Here is a 25,969-nt window from a genome sequence, read left to right on the forward strand (position 1 = left end):
TGATTCCGTATGCGCAGTCTTCTTATTCTCTAGAAGACGAGGTACGTTATAACGTGTTTATGGGCGAGGGCAAACATGTATATAGCGTCAAATCCATGTGTTTCAGGCCATACGGTCAATCTATGGGAAACACTGCATGCCAAATATCATATGCAGTGAACTTACTTTTTGAAGCCAGCCATCTCGGTAACCATCCTGTCCAGGTCTTCTACCTGGTAGAGTAGATAGTATTAGTGTATATCAGTGACGTGCAGTCAGGGGAGGCAGGTGAGGCAGTGGCTCACGTGCCATCATGGAAAGAAAAAAAATTTAAAAAGAAAAAAATTAATTAAATTGTTATATGTATCCAGTGATTATACTATAAAGTTATTTTCCCATTTAACTTCACCAGTTTTAGATTTTTTTTATTCAAAATCGCTGAATTTTCACATTTGCCGTTCAAATACTGAGAAGAGACTTGCGGTGAGTCAGCAGCCAGTTGAGCCTCACCATGGATTGCGCAATGACTCGGCTAACTGCTGGCCTGCTGTGCAGTGAGACCGTATTGCTATATGAATTACATTATACATTTCCATAATTTAGTTAGCTGAGGTATATAATGTACAGTGTATTTAGTCAACAACTGTATGTGTGTAACGTATTTCTTGTGCTGAGCAATCATAAAACGGCTGCGAAGACGCACTGGGTGAGGCTCGCAGTTCTCCCGCCTCATGGTGGTAGAGGGCGCTAGTGATCCCAGGGATCATTCTTGAGACTACTCAGCTGCAGAATAAGTGACAACAAGCTAGCAGTACTCTGACTCGCCACACTGGGAGAAGTGCGAGCAGACACATGTCTCTCCAGCGGAAGCCAGTCTTTTTTTCCCTTTTTTTCAAAACTGTATTTATAACAAACATGGCATTTTTATTAGAGTAAACCAGCGTTTGTGGGTGTGTTTTGTCAGATGCAAAAATATTGTTTAATTGCTTGCAATAACATTAAATCAAATGAATGTGTCTGCCAAAATGGAGGATTATATACTGTATCCAAGATGAAATACTTCTCTAAACTGGACTTTAAAGGCCTACTGAAACCGGTGCAAACACTGAACACCGGACCGTTCAAAAAGCGCAGGGGGATTTTAATATTGGAGTTTGATAGTTTATACATCAATGATAAAATCTTAACATTGCAACACATGCCAATACGGCTGGGTTAACTTATAAAGTGCACATTTAAATTTCCCGCTAAACTTCCGGTTGAAAACGTCTATATAAGATGACGTATGCGCATGACGTCAATCGTTGAAACGGAAGTATTGGTACCCCATTGAATCCAATACAAAAAAGCTCTGTTTTCATCTCAAAATTCCACATCTGTGTTGGTGAATCTTTTGCAATTTGTTTAATGAACAATGAAGACTGCAAAGAAGAAAGTTGTAGGTGGGATCGGTGTATTAGCGGCTGGCTGTAGCAACACAAACAGCAGGACTTTGACTTGGATAGCAGACGCGCTAGCCGACGCTAGCCGCCGACCGCACGGATGATCGGCTGAAGTCCTTCGTCCTTCCGTCGATCGCTGGAACGCAGGTGAGCACGGGTGTTGATGAGCAGATGAGGGCTGGCTGGCGTAGGTGGAGCGCTAATGTTTTTATCATAGCTCTGTGAGGTCCCGTTGCTAAGTTAGCTTCAATGGCGTCGTTAGCAACAGCATTGTTAAGCTTCGGCAAGCTGGAAATTATTAACCGTGTATTTACATGTCCATGGTTTAATAGTATTGTTGATCTTCTGTCTATCCTTCCAGTCAGGGATTTATTTATTTTGTTTCTATCTGCATTTGAGCCCGATGCTATCACGTTAGCTCAGTAGCTAAAGAGCTTCGCCGATGTATTGTCGGGGAGATAAAAGTCACTGTGAATGTCCATTTCGCGTTCTCGACTCTCATTTTCAAGAGGATATAGTATCCGAGGTGGTTTAAAATACAAATCCGTGATCCACAATAGAAAAAGGAGAAAGTGTGGAATCCAATGAACCCTTGTACCTAAGTTACGGTCAGAGCGAAAAAAGATTCGTCCTGCACTGTAGTCCTTTACTCTCACTTTCCTCATCCACGAATCTTTCATCCTCGCTCAAATTAATGGGGTAATCGTCGCTTTCTCGGTCCGAATCTTTCTCGCTGCATTGTAAACAATGGGAAAATGTGTGGAGTCCTTCCTCCGGTGACGTCACGCTACTTCCGGTATAGGCAACGCTTTTTTTTTTATCAGCGACCAAAAGTTGCGACATTTATCGTCGTCGTTCTCTACTAAATCCTTTCTGCAGAAATATGGCAATATCGCGAAATGATCAAGTATTACACATAGAATGGATCTGCTATCCCCGTTTAAATAAAAAATAATAATTTCAGTAGGCCTTTAAGACAAAATTAATGTGATCATACAAAGGTTTTCATGGAGGATAGCTATTGCTGCTTCAGATACAAGTACAGAAAGGTAAGATACACTCACAATACTTGATTTATTTTGTTAAAACCAAATGGGACCAAAAAGTATTTAATAACAACTTTATCAAATACTTTTTGGACCCATTTATCATATCATAATATCATTATGATAATGTTTTTATGAAAGCAAATAAATCCCTTCTTTTTCTCGTTATTCTAATGCGCAACCTAATGATTAGAGCTACACATATGAATTTAAGTAAAAAAAAGAAAAAAAAACCTCCAAAAGTATCTTTGTCTGCTCCCTCTCTACGGATTTTTCTGTCTGCACACGAAAGGACTTTTGCCGGTGTTTTTGTACTGAAAGTGAATTTAACTTTTTTGAATGTTTATTATTGTAGCAATATGGTTGTTGAAGTTAAATATTTTTGTAATTTCTGATCGTTTGTGAGCCACCAAAGGGACTTCTGTGTGTGCGGGAGTGAGGGCAGAGCAGCGCATACAGGACAGATCAGCTTGTCGTCTTCGTTTTGGCTTGTAAAGAGACAGTTGATTCATCACCTCCTTGTTATTTTTGTTTGATATACAGTACTGTGTATAGTAGCAGGTATCAGATAAAGTGTACGAACCTTAACTAAAATAAAGACTTTCATCAAGGCTGGAACGCATTATTCATATTTACAAGGTTTATATATTTTCATTGGGCAGCATGATGGAAGAGGGGTTAATTGCATCTGCCTCACAATACGAAGGTCCTGAGTAGTCCTGAGTTCAATCCCGGGCTCGGGATCTTTCTGTGTGGAGTTTGCATGTTCTCCCCGTGACTGCGTGGGTTCCCTCTGGGTACTCCGGCTTCCTCCCACCTCCAAAGACATGCACCTGGGGATAGGTTGATTGGCAACACTAAATTGGCCCTAGTGTGTGAATGTGAGTGTGAAAGTTGTCTATCTGTGTTGGCCCTGCGATGAGGTGGCGACTTGTCCAGGGTGTACACTGCCTACCGCCCGAATGCAGCTGAGATAGGCTCCAGCGACCCCCCGCTACCCAAAAGAGACAAGCGGTAGAAAATGGATGGATGGATGGGATGGATATATTTTCATTTCCAAACTTTTCGATTTTCAAACCCTGTTCAAGATCAATTTCGTAAATTGAGGTTCCACTGTACATTTCAATTGATTTTTTTTTTACCTTGTCATGGTCTCCCTGAAAGAGCTGCAGGAAACTAGCTTGAGTGCCGGTGGTCCCCTTGACCCCACGGAAACGCAGGTCATCGCGTGCCCGCTGCAGGTTCCTCATGTCCATGGCCAAGTCTTGCAGCCACAAGCACGCTCGCTTTCCAACCGTGGTCAACTGGGCCGGCCTGCAGGCAGGAAATGTGAGATAGGGGACAAAATAAGACCATACAGTGAGCAAAGACAAGGAGCAGACTTACTGGTAGTGTGTGAAGCCCAGCGTGGGCAGGTCCGAATATTCATCTGCAAAGTTTGCCAGTCTGTCAATGACTCTGGCCAGCTGTAAATATGAATGAATGAAATCTAAGACTTATAAAACGGAACCTGTTCATTGTGTTGATTTAATTGCCCGGATGGGTGCACATGTTAGCGGCTGCAGCTGCGCCTCACCTTGGGTAAGAGAATGTTGAATCCATCATGCAGCATAATCAGATCCTGAGGTAAAGGAGCAAAACATCTTCAAGACTTAGTGTGAAGACACGGCGCTATTGACATCATAAATAGAAGATTCATTTTTTCATCTATTTTCCTTGATAGCGTTTTTCTTGTAACTTTTAAACAAATAGGCATCATCACCGTGTTGTCTCCCACGTAGCAGGAGGTAGCTCCCAGGTGGATGATGGGGGCCGCGGCGGGGCAGCAGTGTGCGAAAGTGTGAACGTGAGCCATGACGTCATGCCGGAGTTTACGCTCCTCCTCCGCTGCCATGGCGAAGTCGATTTCCTCCGCGTGTCTCTCCATCTCCGTGATTTGCTCATCTGTGATGGGCAGACCCAAAGCCTGAGGAGGAAGGATAGGATAGGTTTGCCATTTTTTGCGATTGTTAGAATTTTAGCTCAACGATTCATATCACTGAGGCACTATTGAAGAATTGGGGGATAATGGATTTTTACTACTTGTCAGTAACCAACAGAGGGCGTAAATAATTGAATCCATTGCTTCTTTTAAAGGCCTACTGAAATGAGATTTTCTTATTTAAACTGAGATAGCAGGTCCATTCTATGTGTCATACTTGATCATTTCGCGATATTGCCATATTTTTGCTGAAAGGATTTAGTAGAGAACATCAACGATAAAGTTCGCAACTTTTGGTCGCTGATAAAAAAGCCTTGCCTGTACCGGAAGTAGTGTGACGTCACTGGTTGTGGAGCTCCTCACATCTGCACATTGTTTACAATCATGGCCACCAGCAGCGAGAGCGATTCGGACCGAGAAAGCGACGATTACCCCATTTATTTGAGCGAGGATGAAAGATTCGTGGATGGGAAAAGTGAGAGTGAAGGATTAGAGGGCAGTGGAAGCGATTCAGATGGGGAAGATGCTGTGAGAGGCGGGTGGGACCTGATATTCAGCTGGGAATGACTAAAACAGTAAATAAACACAAGACATATATATACTCTATTAGCCACAACACAACCAGGCTTATATTTAATGTGCCACAAATTAATTGCGCATAACAAACACCTCCCCCTCCCGTGCATATAACCCGCCAATACAAATCAAACACCCGCACAACACACTCAATCCCACAGCCCAAAGTACCGTTCACCTCCGCAAAGTTCATACAGCACATATATTTCCCCAAAGTTACGTACGTGACATGCACATAGCGGCACGCACGTACGGGCAAGCGATCAAATGTTTGGAAGCCGCAGCTGCGTACTCACGGTAGCGCGTATACAACTCAAAGTCCTCCTGGTAAGAGTCTCTGTTGTCCCAGTTCAGCCGGCCACTAATACACCGCTTCCCACCTACAGCTTTCTTCTTTGCTGTCTTCATTGTTCATTAAACAAATTGCAAAAGATTCACCAACACAGATGTCCAGAATACTGTGGAATTTTGCGATGAAAACAGACGAATTAATAGCTGGCCACAATGGTGTCCCAAAATGTCCGCTACAATTCGTGACGTCACGCGCAAACGTCATCATACGGAGACGTTTTCAGCAGGATATTTTGCGGGAAATTTAAAATTGCACTTTACTAATCTAACCCGGCCGTATTGGCATGTGTTGCAATGTTAAGATTTCATCATTGATATATAAACTATCAGACTGCGTGGTCGGTAGTAGTGGGTTTCAGTAGGTCTTTAAAGGTATATTGAAGTTAAGTTAATCCAAAACAGTTAAAAGTTGGTAAGAATGCACAATATAATTGTTTTTATTTTTTTCCTTTAGATTTAAGTGTAGTTTGTGCACACTAGGAGGTAAGAAAAGACTCGATCGCAGGTGGATTTGACAAACTGTTCCTGCAGATTTGTTTCTGATAAAATATGTTATCACTATTATGGTAGGTCTAGCATCACACATCCTTAAAACAGTAGTGAAGCTTATGTCCTTATTTCCATCCATCAGTGTGGCAATCACATCGTAGTTTGCTAGCAAACATACATCAGAAAAAACCTAACCCACCTATATGAGTTAGGTCTGCAACAATTCATTGATATAATCAATTAATACAATTTTTAAAAAGCTTCGATTTATATTCTGTTGCTTTGAATAATCGTTAAATAATAACTCATTGTAAAAAATGGACAAAACCTGAACCGCATGGAGTGGTCGGAACTTTGAAAAGGCAAACAGTTTCCGCACGGCCGCTGCAATAGAGCGCACATGAGAGCTGTGGCGTGCGGGGGCTGAGATCTGTGTAGCGGCTATCAGCGAAGAGTTTTTGATGTTTTCATTTTTATTAATGCACTTGTGCTAAAATGCAGTTTTAATGCTGATAATGTGCATTTATTAGAAAAGAAAGAATGGTGGTGTATGACAAGCAGAACAATCATTGTTTATTTCAACCATTTACACTTATATAGTTTGGTTGTTTATCATTATACTGTATGTGCTTTTAAGATTATTATTATGTTTTTGTTTGATTATGTATAAGTGCCTGAGTACATTTTAAAAGCGCTATTTGAGTAAAAGTAATTATTATAATTATTATCGTCATTTATAGTGTGTTTAATCCGATTAGTCGATTATTAAAACAAACTTGCTTACTAAAATAATCAACAGAAAAATGTTATTTACTGTATGTGATTGCATGTGTAATACTTTTGATAATGCAACAAACATATTCCAAAAATGTTTTCGTCAAAATTAAAAAAAAAAAAAATTTGAATTACTACTTGTCCCCCTGACTTATGATTTCAAAATAGGTTATCCATCAATTTTTCATAAAAAATTATAATCAATTGCATACGCAATTGTGTAATATCATGAGGCGATTATACATTAGTATTCATATATATTCACGGTTACAAACAGCCCTCTGAGGGCAGCCATACCTAATAGGCTATTTTAAAACATGCCCCTATGTCCAGATTCTGTAATGAATTCTGCCTAAAATAATCACAATTTGTGGTGGCCTCTGAATTTAGCTTTCTTTTACTTTCTGAGAGAATCTGTTTTGTTATATTTTGCCTTAACTTTTTCATGCACTTTATTTATTTTTAAAGTAAGTTAAAGGCCTACTGAAACCCACTACTACCGACCACGCAGTCTGATAGTTTATATATCAATGATGAAATCTAAACATTGCAACACATGCCATTACGGCCGGGTTAACTTATAAAGTGCAATTTTAAATTTCCCGCTAAACTTCCGGTTGAAAACGTCTTTGTATGATGACGATGACGTATGCGAGTGACGTCACTATCCATCCATCCATCCATCCATTTTCTACCGCTTATTCCCTTAGTTAAACGGAAGTATTGGTACACCTTTGAATTCAATACAAAAAAGCTCTGTTTTCATCTCAAAATTCCACAGTATTCTGGACATCTGTGTTGGTGAATCTTTTGCAATTTGTTTAATGAACAATGAAGACTGCAAAGAAGAAAGTTGTAGGTGGGATCGGTGTATTAGCGGCTGGCTGTAGCAACACAACCAGGAGGAATTTGACTTGGATAGCAGACGCGCTAGCCGCCGACCGCACGGATGATCGGGTGAAGTCCTTCGTCCTTCCGTCGATCGCTGGAACGCAGGTGAGCACGAGTGTTGATGAGCAGATGAGGGCTGGCTGGCGTAGGTGGAGCGCTAATGTTTTTATCATAGCTCTGTGAGGTCCCGTTGCTAAGCTAGCTTCAATGGCGTCGTTAGCAACAGCATTGTTCATCTTCGCCAAGCTGGAAAGCATTAACCGTGTATTTACATGTCCAGGGTTTAATAGTATTGTTGACTTTGTCTATCCTTCCAGTCAGGGGTTTATTTCTTTTGTTTATATCTGCATTTGAGCCCGATGCTATCACGTTAGCTCCGTAGCTAAAGTGTTTCGCCGATGTATTGTCGTGGAGATAAAAGTCACTGTGAATGTCCATTTCGCGTTCTTGACTCTCATTTTCAAGAGGATATAGTATCCGAGGTGGTTTAAAAGAGTGGTCCCCAACCTTTTTGTAGCTGCGGACCGGTCAACGCTTGAAAATTTGTCCCATGGACCGGTGGGGGGGGGGTGTATTTAAAAAAAATAAAATAAATTTTTTTTTTTACATAAATAAATACAATCATGTGTGCTTACGGACTGTATCCCTGCAGGCTGTATTGATCTATATTGATATAGAATGTATATATTGTGTTTTTTATGTTGATTTCATTTAAAAAAATTAAAAAATTAAAAAAAAATTGTTTTTTTTTTAATTCTTGTGCGGCCCGGTACCAATCGGTCCGCGGACCGGTACCGGGCCGCGGACCGGTGGTTGGGGACCACTGGTTTAAAATACAAATCCGTGATCCACAATAGAAAAAGGAGAAAGTGTGGAATCCAATGAACCCTTGTACCTAAGTTACGGTCAGAGCGAAAAAAGATACGTCCTGCACTGCACTATAGTCCTTCACTCTCACTTTCCTCATCCACGAATCATTCATCCTCGCTCAAATTAATGGGGTAATCGTCGCTTTCTCGGTCCGAATCTCTCTCGCTGCTGGTGTAAACAATAGGGAAATGTGAGCAGCACTCCAGCCTGTGACGTCACGCTACTTCCAGCGACCAAAAGTTGCGAACTTTATCGTCGTCGTTCTCTACTAAATCCTTTCAGCAAAAATATGGCAATATCACGAAATGATCAAGTATGACACATAGAATGGATCTGCTATCCCCGTTTAAATTTAAAAAATTTATTTCAGTAGGCCTTTAAAGTTTATTTCTAAGAGTATTTTTGGTGCACAAAGTGTTTAATTGTGGCAAACCATGGTTTCAATCCATCAGTAGTGTTCACAATGATTGCCTATCTTACATGCTGTTAAAGAGACAGGCATGTCGGGTACCAAAACATATTTTTTTTAAGTGCAAAAAGAAGCTCTGTGCTGGTGATTGGGTTATTCCGTCTACCCTTTTCCACTTTGGGAGACATGTGACGTCCTCATGTGGAAAGACTTAATATCCTAATTAGATTTGAGCTTTTTTTTGTTGGGTTAGAGAAGTCCATGTGACAGGACTATAAAATAGATTGGATGGGGAATTGTGTCGCCACCTTTAAAACCATTTACAGAGTCCAGCTCTGGCCTGTTTAAAGGTCAATACGTCTCTGGGCCGACACAGAGCACACAAAACTACTTAATCTCACTGCAGGATATAGGTCACCAAAGTCTGGCTGCTGTCTACTGTTACTGACACACTCTGTGTGTCAGTAACAGCAACACGCAACCTGCCTAAGCAGTGTTAGCTGAGCAAAGCTAAACATGTGCAGAACTTATCAAAAAGAGTGCAAACATGGAGTGGAGCCAATAAGTGTAACAAACAGGTCATGTGGGGTGATGCATGTGAATAAAATCGTCACGAGTTTACCATCATGTCTCCTTTAATGCGATCATACTGAAGCTTCTCTCTATTATGCTTACTCATACGCTGACTAACACACTATTTAAAACTGACTAATACTAATATATATATATTTTTTCGAAGTTCTGTCCAGCCACTCAGGAAAATCATTTTTTCATCTCTATTTTTACATTTTGATAGAGGGACGTATTTTTTTATTATTTATTTTTTAAGTTATGTACATGTAGATGCTGTGTCGGGACAGATCCATTAAGAGTTTGAGCAGAAATATGTTGTATAGGAATTAACTATACACAATAACACATTAACAAAATGATGTGTCAAATGTTTTTTAAAGTAATACCTTTGTGACATGAAAAAAACACATGGCGTTTACTTTTTGATATCAAAATAAAACACAAAGCAGTTTGGCTAAGGAAGATGAAGTCAATTAAACAAGCTTTGTTCTTTTCCAACTCCCCCTTGTGGTTCTGTACAACAGTTTGGCCAACAACAACAAAAAACAGGAGTGACATCTCTCAAATCGAATACACAGCCTACGTTCAGTTCGATGAGATGACAAAACATTTGAGCCAGTATTGATGTTATTTGAACACTGATACTGTTAGCAGGTAAATAAAGGACAAGTGAACATCCCAGTCAACAAACTAAAGACTATATAAACAAGTTGTGACAATGTTCACGACACATCACCTGCCGCATGTTTCCTCACATCATTAACTCTCAGTCACAGCAGCTGATGGACGCTGTATTGACAAAATAATAGCAACATCATATAGTTGTTCTCCTTCACTGTTTACTTGTAGTGTGGGAACAAGTGCGTCTGTCTCCAATATTGTCCACACCTGTGTCCATCTAACAGCAGTACGCTCTTAAATGCATGACGGGAAGCGAGGGAAGATGACTATAGTGTCCCAGAAGAGTTGGTGCTGCAAGGAATTCTGGGAATTTGTTGTTGTTTTTATGTTGTGTTGCGGTGCAAATATTCTCCCAAAATGTGTTTGTCATTGTTGTTTTAGTGTGGTCTCACTATATGGCAAGGGTTTATGACAGTGTTGGCGTTGTTTATACGGCCACTCTTAGTGTGACATGTATGGCTATTGACTAAGTATTCATTCACTTGCATATGAGTGTCAAAGTTAACATGATCATTAAGATTGACTACCATCATGCAGAGTGGCAGCTTCTCTTCTCATCCTCAGCTAAAGGCCGTTTGTATTCCGTCCAACTCCGCATGGTGTGAAATCAATCGCTTGGCTCCGTGTTAATTAAACAAAGTAGACGATATTACCATCCGTCTGGAATTTGATCGCAAATTATCATTATACCGTTGACAATTACATCCCTAGTCCATTAACAAGTGAAAAGGTAAGGGCGGTTGTTAGAATAATTGTTTCTAAGTTATCACAAAAACTTTGTGTTACATTGAGTGGCCGGTGAGAAACAAAAGCTGTCATTGGAACCTACCAAGAATAAAGCTCGTAAAACTCCACTGTGTAGGGGGAAGCAAGATGAAGGTGTTCCTGTTGTCTTTCATGTATTATAATCAAAGTAGGGCTGCAACAACTAATCGATTAAATCGATTAAAATCGATTATAAAAATAGTTGCCGATTAATTTAGTCATCGATTCGTTGGATCTATGCTATGTGCATGCGCAGAGGCTTTTTTTTTTTTTTTTTTTTTTTTTAAATAAACTTTTATTTATAAATTGCAACATTTACAAACAGCTGAGAAACAATAATCAAAATAAGTATGGTGCCAGTATGCTGTTCTTTTTCAATAAAATACTGGATAGGATAGAAATGTAGTTGGTCTCTTTTATCCGATTATTAATCGATTAATCGAAGTAATAATCGACGGATTAATCGATTACCAAATTAATCGTTAGTTGCAGCCCTAAATCAAACAGAAAGATATTGTCTGACCTAAGGACTATAAAAGCGAAGAGGAAGCAGGACCAGGATCCCTTCAGGCGACTTCCTTTTTCAACTGTTTTATGAACGTCTTTTTTGAACTGTTTTACGAACCTCTTTTTGAACTCGTTTACGACCTTTTCTGTGAAGTGTTTTCGACCTTTTCTTTTGAACTGTTCTGTAACTAAAGGCAACGCTGTTTACAACCCACTTCCCTCTGGAAGCAGCTGTGGTCATGTGGTCGGAGAAAGTAAAATAAAGAAGGAGGAGTACAATCTTTCGCCAGAGCGTGGGTGACACTGTAAGAGGTTACAGGTTGACACGTTTCTCCTCAATTGAACCAAATTGAATTCTGTCTCGGTTTGAAAAAAAAAGAGAAAGAAAAAAACAACAAAAAATTCAGGGAATTCAACATTGAAAATAAACCAAATTAAGTAAAAACCGAAAAAGCTAAAACTGAAGAGGCCGTGAAATCTGAAAACAAATATACTGGAGGGCGGCGGAGCCCACAATAAATTGAAAAATCCGTAAACTAATATCCTGAGGGGCGACGGAGTCCAAAACGCAGACCTGAAATGGTCTATTCAGAAAACTGAAATATCCGTAAAAAACAATAACCTGGAGGGCGGCGTAGTCCACATGAAAAATTGAAATATCCGTGGATCAATATACTGAAAGGTGTGAATGTGAGAGTGTGTGGGAGTAATCGCCATTAGGCTATCACTCCATATTAAAGTTGTGAGAAGTAAATAGTGGGTTATTGTGGATTCTTTATGCAAGACACCTCCACTGGGGAATAAACTCCAGTAGAAGCGACGTGTACCACAATAATAAATTAAACCACTATCTTACAACAAAGACAAAAGTAATCCTTATAAGTTCGGCTCTGTAGGGGACGACGGATTACTCCAAATTCTCAAAATGGAAAGAGGGACCCAAAGAAACGCAGATCTGATATGGTCTATTACAATCTATTTCAACCAAAATAGAAGACAATCACAACGGCAGCGATTACACCCTACTGCGTGTTGGCGTTGTGGCCGAGAAGGGCATTTCGCACGAGACTGTCCTGAGAAAAAAATTAACAATCAAAGTAACACAGCATGACTATTAAAAGACGACACCAATTAGTCATGTTGTCAGCGTATGCCATTGGTGGTAGATCGCTGCAAACTTGTTTGTTTGTTTGTTAGTGTGTGTTTAAGTGTGTATCTTTCCAGGTACAAATTGGGTAAAAACCTCGGAGGTTCAAATAAAAATAAAAATAAAATAGGAGAAAATCTCAAAGTGCTAAAATGAGAGAAAAGTAAAAATAGATGAAGAAATGGGAAGAAATCAATGAGAATAATTAATGCAAAATGGAATAAACTAATGCGTACGACAGATAATGTGGGGGTGTTGAAATAAGATATGAAGAAAATGTAGACTAAAGATATACATGTATATTTATTAGGGGTGTAACGGTACACAAAAATTTCGGTTCGGTACGTACCTCGGTTTAGAGGTCACGGTTCGGTTCATTTTCGGTACAGTAAGAAAACAACAAAATATAAATTTTTTGGTTATTTATTTACCAAATTTGTAAACAATGGCTTTATCCTTTTAACATTGGGAACACTATAATAATTCTGCCCACGTTAATCAACATTAAACTGCCTCAAGTTGTTGCTGAGATTAAATAAAATGACAAAACTTTTCTTCTACATATAAAAAGTGCAACAATAAACAGTTTCAAGTCAACTCATCATGCTTAATTTATTACAGCATTTGGGAAGCCTGTAGTTGATTTATTATGTAAATGTTATATTTTTATCAACATGTGATAGCAGGGACCCTGCCATTCAAAACTAGGCTGCTGCATTACTAATGATTAATGTAACTATAGCTGACAAAATGGTACAATAGCAATAGGAGAGACTATTCATCCCTGAACACCATGGAGTTCATGTAGGCTTAATGATGCAGTTACATTATTATATCAACTATCAGAGACAGAAACTCTTAATTTAACATAATGTTCTTTTTTGCTGCTTCAACACAGAAAAAGGTCAAGTGAAATGACAGACAGGGCTTTGCTGTCCGTAACACACACAAACACACATCGCAAAATGAGCTAACGTTACGCTAAAAGAGAATTAGCCTTCACCTCAAGCCAGGACTGCGAGCGAGCTGAGCTGCCTTTTATATTTCTAGAAGGTCAACAGGCTCATAGTGATGTTACTAGTAGTTGACTGGGAGGTGTTTATTATAATTTGGGGAGAGTCCGCTGCCTGATGCTTACCTGCTAAACGCTAAGCACTGACTACATGCGCTCTGAATACGCACTGCTCATTGGCTGTTACCGCTCTGAATACACACTGCCGATTGGCTGTTACCGCTCTGTTTGTAACCAATCAGATGGTTGTGTGGGTGGGACAATGCTGGGTGCTGTGTAGAGTACTGACAGAAACAGAGGCAGAAGGAAGCGGGGGCGGCTACTTAATATGTTTGTGTGGAAACTCGTTCGGTACACCTCCGAACCGAACTGAAACCCCCGTACCGAAACGGTTCAATACAAATACACGTACCGTTACACCCCTAATATTTATGTATGTATATATATATATATATATATATATATATATATATATATATATATATATATATATACATATATATATATACACACACACAGGACTCCATCCATCCATTTTCTACCGCTTATTCCCTTCGGGGTCGTGGGGGGCGCTGGAGCCTATCTCAGCTACAATCGGGCGGAAGGCGGGGTACACCCTGGACAACTCGCCACATTATCGCAGGGCCAACACAGATAGACAAACAACATTCACACTCACATTCACACACTAGGGCCAATTTAGTGTTGCCAATCAACCTATCCCCAGGTGCATGTCTTTGGAGGTGGGAGGAAGCCGGAGTACCCGGAGGGAACCCACGCAGTCACGGGGAGGACATGCAAACTCCACACAGAAAGATCCCGAGGCCAGGATTGAACTCACGACTACTCAGGACCTTCGTATTGTGAGGCAGACGCACTAACCCCTCTCCCACCGTGCTGCCCACACACAGGACTGTCTCAGAAAATTAGAATATTGTGATAAAGTTCTTTATTTTCTTTAATGCAATTTAAAAAAAAAAAGTCATACATTCTGGATTCATTACACATCAACTGAAATATTGCAAGCCTTTTATTATTTTAATATTGCTGATTATGGCATACAGCTTAAGAAAACTCAAAAATACTATCTCAAAAAATTAGAATATTTCCTCAGACCAAGTAAAAAAAAAAAGATTTATAACAGCAAAACAAAATCAAACATTTGAAAATGTCAATTAATGCACTCAGTACTTGGTTGGGAATCCTTTTGCACGGATTACTGCATCAATGCGGCGTGGCATGGAGGCAATCAGCTTGTGGCATTGCTGAGGTGTTATGGATACCCAGGATGCTTCAATAGCGGCCTTTAGCTCATTTGCATTATTGGGTCTGGTGTCTTTCAGCTTCTTATTCACAATACCCCACATATTCTCTAAGGGGTTCAGGTTAGGGGAGTTGGCAGGCCAATCGAGGACAGTAATGCCATGGTCAGTACACCAGTTACTGGTGGTTTTGGCACTGTGGGCAGGTGCCAGATCATGCTGGAAAATGAAATCCTCATCTCCATAGAGCTTTTCAACAGATGGAAGCATGTAGTGCTCTAAAATCTCTAGAAGCGTCTGACTTGGGCTATGGAAAAGAAGCACTGGACAGTTGCAGAGTGGTCCAGAGTCCTGTTTTCAGACGAAAGCAAGTTTTGTATTTCATTTGGAAGTCAAGGCGATAGAGTCTGGAGGAAGGCTGGAGAGAAGCAAAATCCAAGTTGCTTGAAATCCAGTGTGAAGTTCCCACAGTCAGCAATGGTTTGGGGAGCCATGTTAGCTGCTGGTGTTGGTCCACTGTGTTTCATCAAGTCCAGAGTCAATGCAGCTGTGTACCAAGAGATTTTAGAGCACTACATGCTTCCATCTGTTGAAAAGCTCTATGGAGATGATGATTTCATTTTCCAGCATGATCTGGCACCTGCCCACAGTGCCAAAACCACCAGTAACTGGTGTATTGACCATGGCATTACTGTCCTCGATTGGCCTTCCAAATCCCCTGACCTGAACCCTATAGAGAATTTGTGGGGTATTGTGAAGAAGAAGCTGAAAGACACCAGACCCAATAATACGAATGAGCTAAAGGCCGCTATTGAAGCATCCTGGGCATCCATAACACCTCAGCAATGCCACAGGCTGATTGCCTCCATGCAGTAATCCGTGCAAAAGGATTCCCAACCAAATACTGAGTGCATTAAGTGACATTTTCAAATGTTTGATTTTGTTTTGCTGTTATAAATCTTTTTTTTTTTTTACTTGGTCTGAGGAAATATTCTAATTTTTTGAGATAGTATTTTTGAGTTTTCTAAAGCTGTATGCCATAATCAGCAATATCAAAATAATAAAAGGCTTGCAATATTTCAGTTGATGTGTAATGAATCCAGAATGTTATGACTTTTTTTTAATTTATTTTTTTTATAAATTGTATTACAGAAAATAAAGGACTTTATCACAATATTCTAATTTTCTGAGACAGTCCTGTATATATGTATTTAAAATAATGGAGCAAATAAAAACCTAGGTTAATAACTATGATAAGAGTTGATATGTATAGCATGATAAAGTGATAAGGTGGGTTACATTGTTTATAAGCTGAGGAAAAAAAATAAAATAGAGAAACGCTCTTCAAGTGTTGCTGACCTTTGCTCTTAGGAGTGCACACACGCACTCACACACAGCTTTTTGTGTGTGTGTGTGTGTGTGGGGGGGGGGGGGGCGCATTGGGAAAGGAGGTGTGAAAATGAATGTATTACATGTAAGTTTAAAGTAGGTTTAACTTTGAAGTGTAGTATAACATTCTTAGGTTAGATTATGTTTTAGACATTTGCAGTACACCATAAGATAAGATAATGAATAAATAAGGAGGCATGGCAATTACGACAGCTATCAGCTAGCGATAGACAACTGTTTGCTTTGAATATTGTTGAATAATAATTGCAAATAAGAAATATAAAGAATTGGAAGAATGTAAATTCTGAGTGTAAAAGTATAGATTAATTGGCGTATAGACAGTTAAGTGAGTTTAAAATGTTACTTAAAAATTACATAAAAGTAATACGTATAACATTTGAATTAGAAGAAAAATAACATTAGCGTTATTAAATCATCTACATAGTGAAGGACACAAAGTAAGCAAAATAAAAGTACAATTATGCAAAAGAGAAGTAAAGTATCTAGAACATTGTCTAAACAAAGAAGGACGCATTATTGTGTAAAGTAGAAAAACAGCAGTACTACAAGCACAAAAACCACAAACAAAGAAGCAAATGAGGTAATTTTTAGGATTAAATAATTATTGTAGAAGTTGGATACCAAATTATGCTGAAATAGTAGCTCCATTAAGTAAATTAATGTAAAAAATGTAATCATCTGTAGAGTGCAATTCAGAAGCTGAAGCAGCATTCTGTGAAATAAAAATAGAATAGGATGTGTGGTTGCAACAGCAACTAAAAGTTTTGAAAGCTATCAAATGACCATCAAATTACTCAATGCAAGCTGCAGAACTAGTAGCACTAATAGAAGCATGTAAAGTAATGAAAGATCAAAAGATCACAATATACAGATAGCCAATACACATTTTCAACAGTGCACACATTTGCACAACATTGGAAAAATAGAGGAATGATAACGTCAACCGGAAAACCTGTAACACATGGAGAACTGATAAAAAAAGAATTAGTAAAAGCAGTACATACCAGCTAAAATAGCAATATGCAAATGTGCAGCACACACCAAAGGAACAGACACAGTATCAATAGGAAATGTGTTTGCTGACAAAACAGCAAAACAAGCAGCAGAAAAGGAAATACAAATTTCAAACTACAAACTAGTGACATGAATAATGATATACTAAAAGATATGCAACAACAAAGTAATCCACAAGAAAAAGATAAATGGATAAAAAACTGAGTCACGTTGAACAAAGAAGACATCTATGTATGTCCAGACAATAAACTAATCTTACCAAAAAAATCTGTATAAGTGGGTAGCAGTTTTGAGCCATGGTTGAACTCATGACTCAACAGGAGGGATATGAATACCCTTATACAGAAGCACTATACTACCTATAGTTGTATTCTTATACAAAAAAAAAATTGTAAGACATGCATGACCTGTGCAAGACACAATGCACAAGGGAATATGCGCCCACGACGGGGCCAATTCCCCAAACCACAACACCCATTCCAACATCTATGCATGGATTTTATTGAACTAAATAAGAGTGAAGGAAAACATTATTGTCTGGTCATAGTAGATGCATTTTCAAAGGAAAAGCAGATGCGCTAACAGTAGCAAAAGCATTATGCAAAGATATAATACCAAGATATGGTATAACTAAATCTATACAGTGACAATGGACCTTATTTTGTAAATCAATTCATCAAGAATATAGGATCATTATTGTGAGGAACTCGCATGGCTGCCGTTTGTGTGACCCCAAGATGCAAGAACCAGGAGAGCGATGAATAGGTAAGATGAGTTTTAATCTCATGTACCAAAAAATAAAGCAGTCTTGCATAAATGTTCTAAACATAGAGTGTTATCATCGAGCACTGAGGAGTGCTCGAGACAAAGTATAAATAGGATACATGTTGATTGGCAGCAGGTGTGGACCGGCTGCCAATCAACGGCAGGTGAGGAAAAAACAGTGCTCAGCGGAACAAACAGGAAATATAACAAAATAAGAGCACTGACAGGAAGTAAATACTAAAACAAGAAAACAAACACAAATGAAGTGACAGATCGTCACAGCCCCCCCCCCTCAAGGAACAGATTCCAGATGTTCCCTGGAAACAAGAGCGGTCAAAAATCCAAAAGTTACGGGAGGGTGGAGGGAGGACTTGGCGGAGGGTCGCCAGGCCAATTGTCCCCGCAGCCAGCGAGGGAAAGTCAGGCGGCGATGCGTTGAACGCCGCTGGAACTGGCGAGGCGGGCGACCACGGAACGGCCAAATTAGTGGCGGAAACGCGTGATACCTGAGCACCAACAGCTGCGAAGGTCCACACGCAGGTTCTGCAGATCGCTGCCGACAGCGCATCTTTGGCAAATGAGGAGGAGGTCGCGCAGCTTGCGCCGACGATGATGATGATGACGACGACAGCGCCATGGGAGGAGTTTTCGATGGCGGGACCGTGCAGAGTGACGCGGAAGATGTCTGCGCCGTGCGAAGGCGCGCCAGAGAAAATGTCATCGTGGGCGGAGTCGTCGACGATGATGATGACATTGAAGACAGTTGCCGTGGTTAAATTCGAGCCATGCAGTTATACTTTAAAACAGAGAAGCGTGAGATATTATTAAACTTTATTAAATGGATAAATTTAGTGTTTGGCGAAGCTGGACCGAAGCAGGAGGGGATAGTAAGAAGAAACAAAAGAAGACGGGGGGGAAAATTGTGGGGACAAGAGGGGGACAACAACAAAAAAAAACAAATCACCAAATAGAATATTTACAAATATGACACCAAAAATTATAAAGAAGAACCAGTCAATGAAGTAAATAGTAATAACACAGTAATGACCATAAACATTATTGCACTACAAATGGGAAAATACAAATAAAATAGAAATAAAAGTAACCATGCATGTTGCGCAGAACAATCAGTTTGTTTGTTTTTATTTTAATTTTCATGATCGTAAGAAGCCATAACCAAAATTTAAATCAAAATTGTATACATTTTTCAGCTCTAGCGTAAGCATTTATGTATGTATGTATTGTATATGCATATATATGTATGAATGTATGTACGTATGAATGAATATAAGTCTGTTTGTATGTAAGTGCGTAGGTACGTATGTGCGTGCGTACGTATTATACGTATTACATTATTTATGTATGTATGTTAGTTTGTATGTACAGTATATTTGTCTCCCAGTATGTGCGGGAGCCAAGGTATGGCCCGACCACCCAGAAAGCCCCACTCAAAACAGTAGGTTCTGCCCCTAGGGAATACGCGAGGCAGGTCAACCAATGAGGGGACCCCCATGACCGTGCCTGGTCGAGGACAAGGCACGGGAGAAGCAGGAGACAACCAGTCCCCAAGCCAGCAAGAGACCACACCACACATTGACAGAAAGACGGGACCCCCCCCATCCCGAGGGGCCCAGAGACTCCCTGCAGCCGGACGGAAAGACCGTCCCGCTCCACCATCAACCAGATTCCCACAAACCCAACCCCCAACCCAGCCTAACAGGAGAGTACGGCGGCGCTCGCCCCGTGTCGCGCCGCCAAGATGGCTGCAAGAGGACTGCCCATCTTAGGCCTACGGGAGTCACCAGCCCCTAATACACTAATTATAAACTATCAGCAGCTGCTCAATGACCCTTGACCCTAGTAGTGAGACAGAGGCCGGAGTCATGCAGGTCATGGGGTCAATACTTTACAGCGTCAAAGTATTTCCACTTAAAGAAGCACCACATAAAAACAAGCGTTGCAATAATGAATAACTTCAACAGTTTGAAATCACAAAACTACACTCAGAAAAATATGACTAATTTGTATACCACCTAAAACATTTTTATAATTTTGTGTTTTTTTTTAGCAAAGTTAAACTAAATTTACAGCTTTGTGCACTGTTTTGCACTCTATGGCATAGCACTACAAGAAAGAAACCTTCAAACTTTACCTTCTATTCAAACAATCCGTTGCTTTATTAGTGAATACAAATGTACTCAGCAATGTCTTAAACTCGATTTTTCTGTAAAGGTTACATTTCTCCTCGTTTGTTAAGAAGAATTGATGACATTCGTGGGTAGCAGGTTAGGTTTTGCTCCAGACATAATTTTAGCTGTTTGCAAATGCACCAAATTATTGAATTTCAATATTTTTGATTACCGGGTAAATAAATAAAAGGGGTTGAATGTACTCTTTATCCAACATTATTCTAACTGATCTTGTAACACAGTTAGTGAATGAAGCGTACCTTTGGAGTTATTTCCCCATATTTCTACACACTAACTCAGATATAGTAACACAAGCAAGCAGTAGAGAATATACAGTAGAGGGATTTTTGGTCCAAAACATCCATCTATCGATTTTCTACTGCTTGTCCCTCTAGGGGTTGGTCCAAAACATATTTAGCTTTATTCATTATTGACATATTTCTTGCCCCTTTATGTCGCCAATCTATTATTACACACAAATATGGGTTTATTTTACTCTTTTAAAATCTACTGAGTTATTATATCTGACATTGTGGTTTTCATGAAATAGTAATAAACAGATTCCTTCAGGATAAATGATATTGACTGAGGTTTCCATTTAATAATAAATGGATGAATTCAGGATTAATGGTATCAGACACTGTGGTTTTCATTAAATGGTAATAAAGACAAATTCAGGATAAATAATATCGGACACCATGGTTTTCATTCAATTGTAATTAATTGATCAATTTAGATCAGACGATCAGAATAGATTATATCAGACACTGGTTTTCATTAGGAAGGAATACATAGATACATTCAAGATACATGATATCAGCCAATATTAAACAGATTAATTATATCAGACACTGTAGTTTTAATTAAATATTAATAGATAGATGAATTAAGGATACATTATATCAGACACTGCGGTTTTCATTCAATAATATATAAATGAATTCAGGACAAATTATGTAAGACAATGTGGTATTCATTAAATAGTACTAAATAGGGATGTAACAATATCAAAATGTCACAATACGATATTAGCACAGTATAAAGCCACGGTATTGTTACTGTATTGTTTAAAAAAATTAAAAAATTTTTTTTTAAATGCCATAGTATGAAAAATAAAGTGGCAGGAATGTTTAGGATAAACACACTTACTGTAATTGAACACAAACATGATGCTCAAATCAAATCTAATCATATTCATTACTACAAACAAATGTATTTTTAGTGCAAAGAATATTGCCGGAACATCCACTGTAGTTTATGTCAGATGCCAACGCAAAAGCACCAAAAAAACCTACACCCACCAAGTTTTCGTTTGATACCGTCACACGTCACAGGATTATTGTTAATATTTTGAAACAGCAACACTGCGGTACATCCATAGTATTAAATAGATTAATTCAGGATAAATGATATCAGACACTGTGGTTTTTATTCAATGATAAATGGATGAATTAGGGATATATAATAAACACTTTAGTTTTCATTTAATACAAATAAATATATAAATTCAGGATAAATTATATCAGACACTGTGGTTTTCATTCAATTATAAATGGATAAATTAAGGATGAATCATATCAGGCACCGGTTTTCATTACATAGTAATAAATACATACATTCAAGTACCTCCGAGTCTTGTTCAAGAGTGAGATCGACAGGCAAATCGGTGCGCCGTCTTTAGTAATGCGGATGCTGTATCGATCCGTTGTGGTGAAGAAGGAGCTGAGCCGGAAGGCAAAGCTCTCAATTTACCGGTCGATCTACGTTCCCATCCTCACCTATGGTCATGAGCTTTGGGTTATGACCAAAAGGACAAGATCACGGGTACAAGCGGCCGAAATGAGTTTCCTCCGCCGTGTGGCGGGGCTCTGCCTTAGAGATAGGGTGAGAAGCTCTGCCATCCGGGAGGAGCTCAAAGTAAAGCCGCTGCTCCTCCACATCGAGAGGAGCCAGATGAGGTGGTTCGGGCATTTGGTCAGGATTAGGGCACGTCCGACGGGTAGGAGGCCACGGGAAAGACCCAGGACACGTTGAGAAGACTATGTCTCTCGACTGGCCTGGGAACGCCTCTGGATCCCCCGGGAGGAGCTGGACGAAGTGGCTGGGGAGAGGCTTCTCTGCTTAGGCTGCTGCCCCCGCGAGCCGAAATCGGATAAGCGGAGAAAAATGGATGGATGGATTGATTCAAGATCAATGGTATTGGCCTCTGTGGGTTTCATTAAACAATAATAGAAAGATGAATTCAGGATAAATGATATCAGACACTGTGGTTTTCATAAAAAATATACATGGATGAATTCTGGACAAAGTATGTCAGACCCTGTGGTTTTCATTAAATAGTACTAAATAGATGAATTCAGGATACATGATTACAGACAGTGTGGTTTTCTTTCAATAGCATTGAGTAGACAACTTCAGGATACATGACATCAGGCACTGTGGTTTTCTTTAAATGATAAATGGATTAATTCAGAATAAATGATATCAGATACCAGGGTTTGCATCAAATTAAGTTAAAGTTAAAGTATCACTGATAGTCACACACACACTTGGTGTGGTGAAATTACCCTCTGCATTTGACCCATCCCCTTGTTCGACCAACTGGGAGGTGAGGGGGGCAGTGAGCAGCAGCGGTGGCCACACACGGGAATCATTTTGGTGATTTAACCCCCAATTCCAAACCTTGATGCGAAGTGCCAAGCAGGGAGGTAATGGGTCCCATTTTTTTAGTCTTTGGTATGACTCGGCCAGGGTTTGAACTCACGATGGACACTCTAACCACAAGGCCACTGAGCAGAAGCACCAAAATAACTTAAACCCACCAAGTTTTCGTTTGATACTGTCACACATCACAGGATTATTGTTAAGATTTTGAAACAGCAACATTGCGCTATCTACAATACTATTACATCCATAGTACTAAATATATAAATTCAGGATAAATTATATCAGACACTGTGGTTTTCCTTCAGTTAAATATGGATTAATTAAGGATAAATCATATCAGACACCAGTTTTCATTGCATAGTAATAAATACATACATTCAAGAAAAATGCCTCTGTGATTTTCATTAAATGGTATAAAATAGATAACTTCAGGGTAAATGATATGATTGATATCAGACACTGTGGATTTCATTAAATAGTAATAGAAATACGAATTCAGGATGAATGATATCAGACACTGTGGTTTTCAGAAACAATATATATGGATGAATTCAGGACAAAGCATGTCAGACCCTGTGGTTTTCATTAAATAGTACTAAATATATGAATTCAGGATAAATGAATACAGACAGTGTGGTTTTCTTTCAATAGCATTGAGTAGATAATTTCATGATGCATGAGATCAGGCACTGTGGTTTTCATTAAATGACAAATGGATGAATTCAGAATAAATTATATCAGACACCGTGGTTTGCATCAAATAGTATTAAAACAGGATAAATGTTTTCAGACACTTGACCTCAACTTCCGGTATCAGATCCTGCAGTTTTGCAATGTAATAGCAATACTTTGAAAGCAGGAATAACATGCATTTGTGAAGATATGAGTAATCGCCTATAACATAACATCCATCCATCCATCCATCCATTTTCTACCGCTTGTCCCTTTGGAGCCTATCTCAGCTGCATTCGGGCGGAAGGCAGGGTACACCCTGGACAAGTCGCCACCTCATCACAGGGCCAACACAGATAGACAAGCAACATTCACACTCACATTAATATAACATACCACTGGAATATGGAGTGCTTTTGTGACTTTGGACTAGCAACTGCACAACATCAAGGCCGCGGAATAGAGACACGCTGCAGGCTTACACACACATCCACAAAAATATACGCCACACACACATACCCCACTCCCCATCCAACGCCCTTGACGCGAATCCCTTAGGGGCGATGGACGGATGGGCAGCACCTGAAGAGCTGCAGCCTGCCACCGTGGTCCCCACTTCCTCCCCTCTGTTGCTAGTGTTGAGATGTTGTAATATGTACAGTATATGTGTTTTGCTATGGAGGTTTAGTCTACATTGTATTTTTTTACTCATCCTTCCCCAGCATTTACCGTTTTCCCATCTTTTACGGGGCGCCTTGTGACGACCCATCAGCGTTCCTATTCTGTAACCTTGTACACTGTTTGTTTGTCTAATCTTGAACGGGTTTGTGCTGAAAATAACATTTTGTTGTACTTAAGCAATGACAATAAAGACCTACCTATCTACCTACCTTTATAACAGTACAATTGAATGTAGTGTTTACAAGAAACATAGTTGCCAGTAAGTATAAATTATTCTGGATGAAAACATCTATCCATCCATTTACTACCGCTTGTCCCGTTTGGGGTCGCAGGGGTGCTGGAGCCTATCTCAGAAAACAGTTTGTTATATTTGTACATTAGTTTAGTGTAGCTGTCACGTGTTAGTTACTATATTTAGAGCAGGGAATTTGATCGGTCTTCTTTTGGAAGGTCGAATACATAAATGCATGTAAAGTAGGACAAAAAGTACTTAGGACTTAATTTGAAGAAGTTATTATTGTCCAAACCTTCTCAGCCTTGGCGAGGTAGATCCACAGCTTCCTCCACGTTGTGAATTTCTTCTTGTCACTGAAGTTGTAGGCCATTTCCTTGCTGGCATATCTTGACACCAGTGGCGAACGATACTTCATAAATTCGTCCGCTCCCGCCATGGTTCTTAGCTAAAGTGAGAGGTTGGCCCGTCCTCTTCGCACACCGACACAAACACGCTAGCCTCCCGCACGACGAGTAGGAGAGAAAAAGACAGCCGGCGACGCCACTATTTCATGAGTTTGTCATGCGTTTTTACGACACTTTAAGTCAGCGTACGGCGCGTGGTTTGTGACACCCGTGACGAAATACGGCAAACCCCGCCGTAAAATAAGGACGCTAAGAAGCCACGGCAAAGTCCTCTATCCTTAAAATCTATGTTGACTCAGGATGTTTTATATTCAAATACTACACATTGTCTGAGAAACCTTAATATTGAAGATGTTCATTTCTGTGATGAAAAATGTTCCAACAAATATATGAGGGCAGTTTTAGTGAAATAATATTTTCCGGGCACAGTTCATAGACAATATATCCTGAAGGAGTTTACAAAAGTTGAGCTAAGGAAAATAAGGACAATACATATTACATACCAAATTCTTCCCAAATTTAAAGAAATACAATTTAAAATTATTAATGGAATACAGTGCCGGCCCAAGCCTCCATGGGGCCCTAAGCAAAATTTGATTTTGGGGCCCTCTATTTCTGCCAATAATATTGGTTGTTGATCATTCACACACCTACTAGAAACTCACTGCGGCTCTGGCAGTGTTGTTTACATTATCCTATTGTCAGCCTGGCATGTCTTTACAAATGACATGTCATTTATAAAGATATGGGGTTGGCCCAGTTAAGAACATAAATAATACCAATGAATGAACGAATGATGTCCAGAGTGCCACATATGGTTCCTAATCTTAAAATGTAGAAAACATTCAGCTACAAGAGTGGCCTGGGGTTGAACAGTCCAAGTGATAAAGCTTTGTATTTACAGTAAAAGTGTCATCTTGTCTCATCAGTCTTGTACATATTAGTATTTAATTACTAGTTTATATTTTTAGGTAATTGTTCATATTTAATGTTTACTTTGTACAAAGAGAGCGCAGTCTACTGAAGTTAAATTCCATGTGTGTTAAACATAACTGGACAATAAAGCTGATTCTGATTCACTTTATTATTTTTGGTAACAAAAACCTGAAACAGCAATGTGCAAAAATAATTCGTAGTGCAAGAAAAACAATAAAGTGCAACAATAAAATCACTTAAA

The 25,969-nt window shown here is 39.4% G+C and overlaps 1 protein-coding gene across 1 annotated transcript in view; it reads right to left on the bottom strand.

The window, feature by feature from the left end:
• LOC133642659 (adenylosuccinate lyase-like) overlaps window positions 1-25,004 on the bottom strand; it is a 40,273-nt gene extending 15,269 nt beyond the window's left edge. Inside the window, exons 1-6 of the mRNA XM_062036997.1 lie at window positions 24,681-25,004; window positions 4,230-4,433; window positions 4,044-4,088; window positions 3,854-3,933; window positions 3,610-3,781; window positions 166-212 (exon numbers count right to left, since the gene is read on the bottom strand). Of these exons, the coding sequence (XP_061892981.1) occupies window positions 166-212; window positions 3,610-3,781; window positions 3,854-3,933; window positions 4,044-4,088; window positions 4,230-4,433; window positions 24,681-24,824 (692 nt within the window). The 5' untranslated portion in view covers window positions 24,825-25,004. The remainder of the gene's footprint in view (window positions 1-165; window positions 213-3,609; window positions 3,782-3,853; window positions 3,934-4,043; window positions 4,089-4,229; window positions 4,434-24,680) is intronic.
• Between the last annotated feature and the right edge of the window lie 965 nt (window positions 25,005-25,969).

This window comes from Entelurus aequoreus, linkage group LG25 (assembly GCF_033978785.1).
Source record: "Entelurus aequoreus isolate RoL-2023_Sb linkage group LG25, RoL_Eaeq_v1.1, whole genome shotgun sequence".
NCBI lineage: Eukaryota > Metazoa > Chordata > Actinopteri > Syngnathiformes > Syngnathidae > Entelurus > Entelurus aequoreus.